This window comes from Ursus americanus, chromosome 12 (genome assembly GCF_024610735.1).
Source record: "Ursus americanus isolate L20-20 chromosome 12, mUrsAme1.1.p, whole genome shotgun sequence".
In the NCBI taxonomy this organism is placed as follows: Eukaryota; Metazoa; Chordata; class Mammalia; order Carnivora; family Ursidae; genus Ursus; species Ursus americanus.
The window spans coordinates 45,246,243-45,259,275 of record NC_142138.1 but is presented as its reverse complement, the minus strand read 5'-3'; the positions used below and the strand labels follow the sequence as shown (position 1 = coordinate 45,259,275).

At 43.9% G+C, this 13,033-nt stretch overlaps 1 protein-coding gene across 1 annotated transcript in view; it reads left to right on the top strand.

Annotated features, from left to right (window-relative positions):
* Window positions 1-10,216, top strand: part of ABCA4 (ATP binding cassette subfamily A member 4) — a 126,262-nt gene extending 116,046 nt beyond the window's left edge. The window contains exons 46-50 of the mRNA XM_045801750.2: window positions 719-822; window positions 906-998; window positions 2,692-2,941; window positions 4,257-4,343; window positions 9,837-10,216. Of these exons, the coding sequence (XP_045657706.2) occupies window positions 719-822; window positions 906-998; window positions 2,692-2,941; window positions 4,257-4,343; window positions 9,837-9,842 (540 nt within the window). The 3' untranslated portion in view covers window positions 9,843-10,216. The remainder of the gene's footprint in view (window positions 1-718; window positions 823-905; window positions 999-2,691; window positions 2,942-4,256; window positions 4,344-9,836) is intronic.
* The last annotated feature ends 2,817 nt before the right edge of the window (window positions 10,217-13,033 follow it).

Genomic DNA, 13,033 nt, shown 5'->3' with positions numbered 1-13,033 from the left:
ATGCAGCGATCTGTTTTCGTCTAGACTGTTTCCTGTACTGCTCGTTTTGAGCAAATCAACCCAGTGTTTGGTTCATGGGTACAAGAACTCTTGGGGGGAAACTCTTGGGGGAAACTGGAGTCACAACATAGTCTCACTCTGAGCCCCTGGGAAGTCTGTTTTGGGCCAAAAGGCTCACAGCAGGGAAGTTCATCCCCTCTGGTCGGAAATTACTACTGCTGGAGGAAGTCTGCTTGGGATGTAAAGTGGGCAGGAGCACTGGCCTGGATCAAAGGCTCATGTGATTCTCACTGGAGCTGCACCAGACCCAAGGCCTTTGTGCCCATGCTGTTGGCGTTTTATGAGGGCATGGGTTGCAGGACTGGGAGGTGACTCATACAAGTCACTTGGTCTATCTCTCGCATCCTTGCAAATGTATATGTAAGACTGTTGGTTTTTTTATTTTTAAGATAATTCTGCCATTGCCTTAATCAACCTTAATCCACTCGTGGGCTGAAATGGGTCAGTGGATATGCATAATGTCTCTTTACTCTCCTAGTTGACCCCCTGCCTTCCCTACCCAAAGCCTGGGTTCCCCAAATCTTGCCCACTTGGGGAGGCACTTTGTGTACTGTCTGCCAGAGGACAGAGCTGCTCAGAGGGAGTCAGCCAAGGAGGGTGCAGTACCAGGAGAGGCTGGCTCCAAGCCCAGCTCCCTGCCCTCCCTGCCGCCCCACAGGACGAGCCCACCACAGGCATGGACCCCCAGGCACGCCGCATGCTGTGGAACGCCATTGTGAGCATCATCAGAGAAGGGAGAGCTGTGGTCCTCACATCCCACAGGCAAGAGATTCTCAGGGGCTGGGGTAGAACAGGGGGGCAGACAGGGCACCCCCCTCTTTACTTCCTCTCTCCTGCCCCCACAGCATGGAAGAATGCGAGGCTCTGTGTACGCGGTTGGCCATCATGGTAAAGGGCACCTTTCAGTGTCTGGGCACCATTCAGCACCTCAAGTACAAGTAAGGATATGCTGGGGGGTCGCCTTTGTTACCTTCCTTGGTGGTAGAGGGGGTCCTCCAGGCCCCATGCTCTCTACTGACACTTGGGGGGGTGTCCTGCTGCCTTATCCTGTGGGCGGAGGCATGTGGTCTGGGCCTTGTTCCACAGCAGACAGAGAAATCTGCTGTGCTGAAAGAAACTTCTCTAGGTTGGACTAATTGCCTGTGGTTTAGGGCTCCCTGAGTTTCTAGATGGGGTTCTGATTGGGGCATATGCAGAGCCTGGCTGGGATGAAGGAGGGTCCCTACCACTGCCTCATTACCCCACCACTTATCCCAGCAGATCCAGCATCGATGACCTAGTTAAGAAGAGTCCATGACCAACATAGGAATGGTTAGGAGACCAAATAGCCTGAGAATCAGTTTTCCCTTCAGACATGTTCATGCTTTTGAGTTTGAGAAGTGACTATGTAGTATATGACAAGCCAACAATGCCAGTAATCTTCAGTAGGATTACCCTGTCCCCATAAATTGTAAACTGCTGTAAATAATGCATTATTAATAACAGTGTGTGTGCCAAAGCCAACAATCAGTTAAAATAAGGTTATGATAATCATGCCATGCTTCCTTGCATTCTGATATGTTTTATAAACTAGGAAGGGTGGATTCGTAGTTATTAATCATTTATTTAACAAACACTTTTTAAGAGCCCAGAACATAAAAGTCACTGCACTAGTTGGTAAAAGGAACAGTACATAACCTACCTTATCTAGGCTGAAATGCTTAGTCTTGTACCCATGGGACTGTTGCACAGGACACATCATCCTTCATATGCATCAGGGCAGATAAGTGATTGAGAGGAAGGTCTAGTAGATTAGCTGCATTTGGGTATTGGACCTGTGATTTCTTGAGCAATTACAGCTTGGATACTGCACAAATATCTAGGGGGGATGTCAGCTCAGCCTATGAGGTCACCAGAGCCGTGTCATAGCTTCCTGGGTCCAACAGCAGGAGACATGGATGGATTACCCACTGCTTTCCCTCTCATCAGTATCCTCATGGTAGAGCAGATGAGAAGGGAATGTCTGCCATGTGGAGGGACAGTCAGTTTTCCAGAGCTGAAGGGAAAGGTATTTTATTGTAGAGGGGATCAACCCTTGGTCATAGAAGGAGCATTGAAGTAAATTATAAATGACACGGAAGGGGAGGGGTTAAGAGTCCTGACCCTAGCAGTTCCCATTTGTTCTGGAAGTTTCCACAAGGAAGTGCTACCTCCCCGTCTTAGTGGCCTCTTGGAGATCTCTTTGAAGGAGGAGGCAGCCTTTCCATTACTGAGTAAACACTAGTTCCAGAGGCCTTCATGGGCAGGTTGTGTTCTCCACAACCGGCTAAAACCACCTTTGACTTCAGCAGGTAAATGGGAGGGAAAGGAGCAGGGAGCATCCAGTGTACCAGGAGTTGGACCCAGGAAGCTGTGACACAGGTCTGGTGACTCACTTCACCACATAGACATTTAGACCTCTCAAAACTAATATCAGACTGTTTTTTCCAGGAACTGTCACGCATTTTTTCCTACTAGTTTTAAACATGCACACAGGTCTATAGTATGGGCCTTTCATCCCCATTATTTTTGGTGAATTTATTCCTTATTTCAGAATTGCCTTAGACCTAGCCCCTAACAGGCCCATGCTGTGCCACCCTGCATATCACCTAGGTTTGGAGATGGCTACATTGTCACGATGAAAATCAGATCCCCAAAGGAAGACTTGCTTCCCGACCTGAATCCAGTGGAGCAGTTCTTCCAGGGCAACTTCCCGGGCAGCGTGCAGAGGGAGAGACACTACAACATGCTCCAGTTCCAGGTCCCCTCCTCCTCCCTGGCCCGCATCTTCCGGCTGCTCATCGCCCACAAGGACAGCCTGCTCATCGAGGAGTACTCCGTCACACAGACCACGCTGGACCAGGCAGGTTGCCTGCTGGGCCCCATGTGCACAGACTGGGCTGGAAGCCACTTGAGAGGGGGCGTGCCACCCCTGATTTGTAACACTCTGGTTCCTCTGTCCATTAGGGCAAAGCTTGGTAGATTCGACATTGTTTTCTAACGATATTTTAGCCATCAGCAAATTTTATTGACTTTACATCATCCTTCCCCTCAATGCTATGACCTTATTTCATCCTTCCTGGTTGGTGGTTGAAAATTTTTTTCTTTTCTTTTCAAATCAATGTTATTGATGCTTAATTTACATACAATCAAATTCACCCATTCAAAGTTTTCAATTCGGGGATTTTTGATTAGCCTGCATGCCATGAATTAGGGTTTTTAATGTGATCACTTTTATTACAGCAAAGTATATATAACATAATTTTTCTTAAGTGTACAATTCAATGGCATTAAGTACAGTTACATTATTGTGAAATAGATCACCACCCTCCATCTCCAGAAATTTTTCATCTTCCCAAACTGAAACTGTATATCCATTAGACAAGAATACCCCATTAACCTCTTCCCCCAGCCACCGGTAACTACTGTTCTACTTTCTGTTGACTACTCCACATATTTTATGTAAGTGGAATCATATAGCGTTTGTCCTTTTGTGTCTAGCTTTATTTCACTTAACATCATGTCCTCCAGTTCATTCACGTAGCATGTGTCAGAATCTCCTTCTTTTAAAGGCTGAGTCATATTCCATTTTATGTATATACCATGTTTGTTTATCCATTCATCCATTTGGACATTTGAGTGTTTCTGGGGGTCACTGTTGTTGCCATTTGTTTGTTTTAAATAAACATCCTTAAGACTGTTTAATAAAGCAGTGGAAATAGGCAAGTTGCCATATACCCTTTGAGGAGCTGGCCCACCAGCCCCTCCTTGCCAGCAGATGAAGGCAGGAGCAGGAGTCATAGCCATACTGCACATTGAATAAAGAACAGAGAAAGAGGAGATCGGACTCCTGCTTTTGTTTTTGTATTTTGTTTTTAGTTTCTTTAGAGGTTTAGGAGGATGCTGCTAGCTGAGAATCTACCCAGAGTCTTTTGAATCCTCCCATGGGAATTCCTTTGGCTCAGCTCAGAATTCTAAGAAACGAGCCTGTCCTGGGCCCTGATGGCTAGGCTTTGTGGGGGGTCACCCTCCCCTCCTGCAGGACACAGCTGCTCTAGTGGTGCATTAACTGTAATACATTAACTATGGAAGAGACACAGAACGTTGGGTGGGTGGATGGGTAGAGGAAACCATTTTTATGGAAACATTTACCTACTCTCTCCTACTCTTGTCTCCAGGTATTTGTGAATTTTGCTAAACAGCAGACTGAAATTCATGACCTTCCTTTGCACCCTCGAGCCGCTGGAGCCAGCCAGCAACCCAAGGTACTCCTGCCCCTCTTTCATAGTCCACTGTTTGAGGCAGATCCTCAGCTCAGGGACTGGTCCACTGGGCCTGAGGGGCCCCAAGGCCCAGATATGCCTCCCAGAGAGAGTCCCCTCCCCGTACCACATCCCTACCACATCCCTGCCACTCCCCACCAGCTCTGTGCTGAGGGACTGTGGGTTGTGGAGGTTCCTTTTATAATCAGGAAGTCATCTGGATGGTGTGGGAGAGCATTTTTGAAAAGAACTTCCCCACATGTTTTTGCTTATAGTGAAAAGACTTTTTAGAAATATGAAGTTTTAGAAATACGAAGCAGGGAAAATAGTATTAAAATGTTCGTGTTGTTGGGATACTTGACATTTATGTTTTTGGTCATATGTTTGAGTTTCAAAGGAAGGAAATTACCTAGGACTCCATTTCAATGGTGGACATATTTGGTTAGAGCAAAGAAGAGGTCTTGTTGTTCTGCATAAAAATATCAAGGGGCGCCCGGCTGGCTCAGTTGGTGGAGCATGCTACTCTTGATCGTGGGGCTGTGAGTTCAAGCCCTACATTGGGTATAGAGATTACTTAAAAAATTAATTAATTAAAAAAAATGTCAAGAGGTGGAAGAAGAAGCAATAGAAAGTGTGAATCCTGGCCAGTGATAACTCTTGGGTTAGGTGCTTCCAGGATCCTCCCCTGGCAGGGTGCTCCATGTAAGGAGCACGTCTACCCCATCCCAGTTCCCCAGACAGAAAGAGAGCACTAGAGAAAGTACTGGAGGATGTGCCAGTATCCAAGTGCCTTGCCTTAAGCCTGGGAATTTTTTTAAAAAAATTTTTATGTAGGCTCCGTGCCCAATGTGGGGCTTGAATTCAGACCCTGAGATTGAGAGTCTCGTGCTCCACTGACTGAGCCAGCCAGGTGCCCCAAGCCTGGGATTTTAAAGGGACAAATTAATTCAGCCATTCTGTCCAAACTTACCTGGAGAATAAAATGAAAGCATTTCTCTAATAAGCAAAGGTGTGAAACATCTTATTTCCCATAAAATTCTCATTCCTCCCACCAGTTTTTTTCTCAGTTTCAGTGTTTCACCCCATTTTATTTTTTAAATAAGTTTGAAAGCTCTTAAGTATTTGACTTATGTTTTTTTATCCAATCAAGGAACACTTATGGGCTTGTTTGCTGTCTTCTTAAAGTTATATACCCTTACTTCTGAACTAACTCTCTAGGAAGTATTAAGTGATCTCTTATCTACATGTGGTATTATTAAATCACCCAATTTCACATTTATAGATTTCTTAACCAAAGAATTCATAGGCAAGTTTTCAATTTTAACATGTAGAGCTATACGTGCCATATGACTATTTGTTCCAAAATAAAGTTATAATAATGGACGCCACTCCTGGATTCTACGTTACATCAGTGATATATAGTAATATATGCTTTATTCATACTCAAGAGTGGATACTTCCATTTTTCTAGTAAGTGTGGAAAAGATTAAAATAATCAATTTGGAATAATGGAATTCAAATTCTATTTTTGAAACTTAAAGACAACACTGGAACTTAGCCAAAAGTGGTAGATAATATGGTTGTTAATAGAATTTATCAAAAGGTAGATAAAGTAAGCATCCTGAAGCTATCTACTTCTGAAAACAATAACAGGCAGACTTTTGGCAGGTGCTAATTTGTCTTACTATGTCGATTCAAGTTTTATTAAAATTCTGTTGTCTCTTCAAGGATGAGCGTCAGTGGTATATAGAATAGTGAAGCCTTATTCAGGGTGCTGTTTACTCATGAATCACAGCACACACTAGCAGCACTGCTTTGACAACGCAGAACCTAAAGCATCTTTTCCAAATATCTTAGCCAACGGTACCTTTGTCTATATTTCTCTGTATATGGAAGTTGACACTTGTCTTGTGTATTGCTCCCTAGTATAATCACGTCTGAAAACTTTTCAATGAACTCTACTATTTTAAATATGTTCCTTTATAGCTGAACCTCCCACCAGTTTCTTTTTTTCTTTTTTTAAGATTTTTATTTATTTATTTGACAGAGAGACAGCCAGCGAGAGAGGGAACACAAGCAGGGGGAGTGGGAGAGGAAGAAGCAGGCTCCCAGCAGAGGAGCCTGATGTGGGGCTCGATCCCAGAACGCCGGGATCACGCCCTGAGCCAAAGGCAGACGCTTAACGACTGCGCCACCCAGGCGCCCCCTCCCACCAGTTTCTTAATTGCAAAAAAACCCACAAATCTTACCACTGGTTGAAATACTCCTTTTCAAGGCCATGTTTGCAATGAATTTTTCCCCTTCCTCTTGACTAGTAGAGACCTAACAGCTACTTGGCAAGTTTAACCTTGCCCTCCATCTCCCTAGAGGACCCTGAGGCACCGGTCCCGGGAATGGTAGTTCTGCTAAGATTTCCTAGCCACTCCTCCTCATTTACAAATCTTATACTTGGTGTTTACACCTGTAGAAAATTATTCTTTGAAAGCCACTTGCAGTTATGAGCCCCTTTTATAACTCATTGGGTAGCAAAAGTGTTTCCTAGAACTACCAACGGTCTCTGCACCCCAGCCTAGTATATTCTCTCTCAAAGGGCTAAACCCAGGTCATCTCTAGGCCAGGTAAGGGGCAGTGATGGTCTATAACCTGCAGCATTTAATTCCAAATTTTCCCCCTTACTGGATGTGACCATTTTTCTATTTTGTTTGTCACCTTTTAGTATACAAATATTATAATAGAAAACCTCCTTCAACACATTTATCAAATTGGTATGCTTTTATAATAAATTTGTGGTTCAAACCCTGACTTAATGACATACTACCTTTACAAAGTTTTGCAAAAGATCTTTTGTATAATGTTTTATTTAAATAAATGTCATGAAACAAATAGTAATTACATTCTTGTTTACATTAGGCCACTTTCAAATAATTTCCTTTAATGTCTCTTACAAACAAGAAAAAGGTGATTTCTCTCAATAAGTTCTAGAAAACATTCACAACTTGCTTCCAAATGCATGTGACAGCACAGCATGAGGAAGCCCAGCAGGCTGGTGGCTTCCCAACCCCACTTGTGAGTAAGGACCACCACCAGCATTTCATTATCTAGACAGCAGAGTGTCTGATTATCAAGAATGCTTTGAATTCTTAAAGGACTCAGTACTGGGAAATATCTTTTGGGATAAGGTTTGTGGAATGTCACAATCTGTTTTATGGAAACAAGTGAGGGTTAAGGTTTCAATACATAACTAGGTGATAGATGATCAGTCAACTTAGAAACGTCCTAAAGGGGCTTATAAATTCGCAACCATCACATGTGTTTTCCAGAAGCAGGAACAACTCAGATCAGTTTCTGACCCTTAGTCTTTTTTTTTTTTTTTGTCTGCAATTTTTTTTTGAAGTGTTGTTGACATACAATATTATATTAGTTTCAAGTGTATGACATAAATTGTTGTGAAAATGTAGTGATTTGGCAATTGCATACATTACCAAATGCTCACCTTAGTCACCATACAACACTGTTAAATATTACTGACTATATTCCCTATGCTATACTTTTCATCCCTATGACTTATTTATTTTACAACTGGAAGTTTGTATCTCTTTATCTCCTTTGCCCATTTCACCCATCCTCCCAACACTCCCCTCTGGCAACCACCAGTTTATTCTCTGAATTTATGAGTCTGTTTCTGGTGTGTTTATTTGTTTTGATTTTTAGATTCTGTGTATAAATGAAATCACATGGTATTTGTCTTTCTGTCTGACTTATTTCACTTAGCATAATACTGTGTAGGTCCATCCATGTCATGAATAGCAGAATTTCATTCTTTTATGGCTCAATAATATTGCATTGTATATATGTGTCACATCTTTTTTTTTTTTTAGTTTTTTTTTTTTTTAGTATAGTTGACACACAATGTTACCTTAGTTTCAGGTGTACAATAATAATGATTCAGCTTCTTTATACTTTATGCTGTGCTCACCACAATATACCATACCTTTATCCATTCATCATCTATCAGTGGGTACTTGGGTTGCTTCCATATCTTGGCTGTTGTAAATACACTGCAGTAAACATAGAGATGCATGTATCCCTTTGAATTAGTGTTTTTGTTTTCTTTGGGTAAATACCCAGAAGTAGAATTATTGGATCAAATGGTATTTCTGTTTTCCACAGTGTTTTCCAGAGTGGCTGTACCAATTTATATTCCCTCCAACAGTGCATGAGGGTTCCATTTTCTCCACATCCTCATCAACACATATTGTTTCTTGTCTTTTTGATACTAGCCATTTTGACTAGTGTGAGGTGATATCTCATTGTGGGTTCAATTTGCATTTTCGTCATGAATAGTGATGTTGAGCATCTTTTCATGTGTCTCCTGGCCATTTCTTTGGAAAAATGTCTATTCAGGTACTCTGCCCATTTTTTATTTATTTTAATTAATTTTTTTTAAAGTAGACTCCATGTCCGGTGTGGAGCCCAACGTGGTGCTTAATCTCACGGCACTGATTTCAAGACCTGAGCTGAGACCAAGAGTTGAATGCTCAACGAACTGAGCCACCCAGGGGCCCCCTTCTGCCCATTTTTTAATTGGATTTTTTGGGTTTTTTGGTGTTGAGTCTGATCCTTATTCATTGTTAAAGAGTTTCCATGTATAATTTATATCCTTACCAGTTAGTTTCTGAAGGACCTGCAGGCTTGCCTGGGATCTTTGCCCTACCTCAAAGCATGTTCTTAGCCCTTAATACTAGATTAATCATCTTCTCAAGAGCATTTGTGGTTTTTAAGCTAGATAATTGATAAACCACATTTTGTCTAGATTTGGGCAGGCCTACATCTCACCCCCTCCTTGCTGACATTCCTCTCACTCCCCACAACTGGTATAGGAATTCAGCCTGTACCTTCTAAGTGGAGACCATGTCTCTCCAGTTAGAAAGGTGCCCATTTCTTCAGGAGCTGGACGTAATGCCTGAGCTTTGATCTGGAGCCTGCTGTCCTAAACCCTAGCTCCAATTTCTCCCACCCTTCCATCCGCCCAACTCAGATTTTCCTGCTTCCCAGGAGCCACCTCTGTAGGAACTATACAAAGGGAATTCTGCACCTCATGAATGACCCAAATTATGACTTCTTGGCTTTTGAGACAGGAAGAGCATGGTTGCATTTTTAGGCTAAAAAGCAAACCAGAAGATACCATGACAGCCTTTGGAAGTTGCACAGAGGGTGTAGATTCCCTCGAAGAGGTGAGCATGTGCACCCAGATGGCGTGGGTTTTTATAAAGTCTGCACCATAGAGCCAGAAAGACCTGAGGGGCCACCTGCCTTTTCACAGACAAGGAAGCAAGCATAGCCCATGACCTTGTTGACCGACAGAACCACAGGATCATCTGCAGAACTTCCTCCAGCAATTGATTGACAGCTGTTTAACTTTTAAAACTTAAAAGCTGCTGTGCCATCTCTTCACAAAACCAAGATGACAAGAGTCCGTCTGCTCTACTTCCACAGGTCTGATCTCCACACTACCCGATCGCTGTAGCCGGCAAGAATCTCTGGGCAGCTGGAAGTGCGGGAGTCTCTGCCATCCGGTCAGCCGATGGGACTGGCTTGGCTGCAGAAACGAACCCGCGCAGGCTGCACTCCGCGCGGGGCTCTTTCAGAGAGAACCCGCAGCTCCCTCGCTCACCTGGAGCACCTGAGGGTGAAAGCAACCCGGCCAAACAAATGCAAAACCCTCCTCATCCAGCCCTCCCGCTAGTAGCACCGACTCCACCTCACGCTCATTTTCAATGGATCTGCTGTCGTGTGTGTGTGTGTGTGTGTGTGTGTGTGTGTGTGTGTGTGTGTGTGTTATTTTTAAGGAGAAAATAAAGTACAAATGTACTTGTCACAGACCGTTTGAATTCACTCATGTCCCTGGTGGGCCCCATCTGGTGTTTAGACATCCTCTGTGCCTGTGTAGCCTCCTGGTGTGAACTTCTGGGAGCGTCACTGCCACAGAAGTGCTAGTCATGGCAAGATTCTGCACCGCAGGGTGAACGTGAATGGACTGGTCTTGATGTCCCATGTCAAGTCTGTTTTGGGGGCGCCTGGGTGGCTCAGTCGTTAAGCGTCTGCCTTTGGCTCAGGGCGTGATCCCAGAGTCCTGGGATCGAGCCCCATATTAGGCTCCTCCGCCGGGAGCCTGCTTCTTCCTCTCCCACTCCCCCTGCTTGTGTTCCCTCTCTCGCTGGCTGTCTCTCTCTCTGTCAAATAAATAAAATCTTTAAAAAAAAAAAGTCTGCTTTGTAGGGTTTGAAGAAAACTCCCAACTGGCAATGCACGTAAACTTTATCCATTGTCAGGGGGTATTACTGAAGCTAGGCTTCATGTCTGTTTGCCCCGCTTATGTGAGTGCCTACCTCATAGGCGTAATTAGGACAGGAGACAAAGAGGTAAGGACAAGTGAGAGTGGGACGGGAGATCCAGCATGTCTCTCTAACTGTTTAGAGATGTCATGTAGTGCTGTGCCATTTCCACGGTGCCAACGTGCACATCTTCAGGGATGTTAGGGGGTAGTGGCTCACAGGACATCTAACGGTTTGCAGAAAAGCTCACAAAGAATCAGAACATAAGTGTTTTAAACCAAACCATTTTGGGGGCGCCTGTGTGGGGGATGGGGAGCATAAGCACTCATTTACGGTGGGCTGCGATGGTTTTAGAAAGGCATCCAGGACTGGGAAGAGTCAGGTATGGGGAAAACCCCAAACTGCCTAGAGGAGGGAAGCTCACCTTTGCTGTCTGTCTCTACTACACCTGAGCTCTTCGCTGGATATGTCTGTGTCTTTTTTGTCACTTTCCACAGCTTCTGATTCAACAATTACTTGCCAAACTGAACACTATAAAAATCCAGCAAAGAAAAGCATATGGAAAAGAAGTACATCAAAGAAAATGATACCTAAAAAGCTAAAGACAACAGGAAAGGGCAGGTAGAGCAACAGGGATACTATGCTTTAAAAAAATACCAATCACAAAACATAAGCCAGAAAAAAAAAATCAAGGAGGAGGAGGCATGTCCACACTTCGTTTGGGTTTGAAGAGAATTCACGTTGGAAGCGTGGCTCAGATCTCCTGAGAACGTGTAACTCTATTGAAAGGTTTCCCAATCTGGTTGAATAAGGGAGATTTACAAAGAAGAGGAAGAGAAAATGGAGAGTCAATTCAGAAAACAAGACCACTCAGAAGATGTTCCAGGAATATGACTTGTTGCCAGATCTTCTCAGGTTCCAATTCTTTGGGAACTCGAGATTTTGAAATAGTGGGAATCAAAAAAGAATGTTTCACTCTGAGTAAAAAACTCATAGAAAGCTTCATTTGTGCCTGCTATTATGACTCTCTTAAAGAGACAGTAAGGGGAAAGTGGGGTAGACTACAAGCTTTGGATTTGAAAGAAAGAATCTCTGTGACACCCTGGTTACTTGCCCTGGGACCAATAAGGATGGAGTGCTCTACCAGCAGGCCTGCAAAGCTTATAGAGAAGGGAAGAAGGTGTTCCCTAGAAATATGGCAGTGTCACGTTGGTGGGGCAACTGTTTCAGGCACCAGAAAGACTTTGACCTCTGAGCCCAAGCTATGTGGGGCTTGGTTTCCTCAATGTGGTAATTCAGTGCCTCAGGAGATCCTGAGATTAATAGTTCGTGACTCCTGATGTTCACAGAGCAGAATTACTATGACATTTTGTCCAAGGTCGATGTCACGTTAGGGAAAGCTTAGGTACTAGAAGTTTCAGATTCATAGAACCACAGGTTTGTGGAACTGCAAAATACCTCAGTGCTCAAAAACTAAGCCCTTATCTAATTGTTTTGTTTTGTACTGTTTTATTGGAAAAGGAAACCAAGTCCCAGAAAAGATTAAAATACTTGGCTGGCCCTGCAGCCTTCCCTGCAGGCCCCACTCTGGTCCTTCTCCAGTTAGTTCATTCCCATGTCCAATGAGACATGCCCATCAGACCCAGAACTCTGGAATTCCCTCCCCAAATGTTCTAAAGTCTGCTCATAGGGCCTGTGTGGGCCTCTTTCCTGGGTCATAGGTAGTCCTTGATCATGTGGGCTCATGTCTGTCCTTGGCACATGAGGCCCTTTGGGAAAGCAGGAAAGGGAGGTGAGCCATGGGGCAGCTGGCTCTGTGCCAGCGTAGCCCAATGGGGAGCTCCATGGAAACCAAGAAGTCAGAATTTCAATCTACATCATCGTGAAGGTCATTATTTAGTAGTGTGATAGCTTCATTGATATTCTTAAAGAATTGAGACATATATGGCATAAGGACTCCCAAAAGGTACTCTCCTCAGAGCCTTTCCCAAAGCTCACCATGACATACACTCAGCTTTCTGGGCAGGTGCCTGATGTTAAGGTTCAGATGTATATGTCTTGTGGGGCTTTGCCTAAACTAGTCATCCTCTTGATCTTGTACGTGTGTAACTTTCATAAGGATCACAGCTTACTGTCACCAAATCCCATAGTCTTGGGTCATGGTGAGTTTCAGGAAGCACATTTCATCTATAAGCACGGATAGCACCTGGTCAGAGAGCATTAGAGGCACCCAGTTTAGCAGTAGTGCTATGTTTGTTTTCCACCAGATCCTGGCAATCTCTTTGGTCTTGAATGATACTGACTGCTGCCAGAGAGGCAAAGGGGTAACAGAGAAGAGAAAGAGGAAACTGAGGGCTT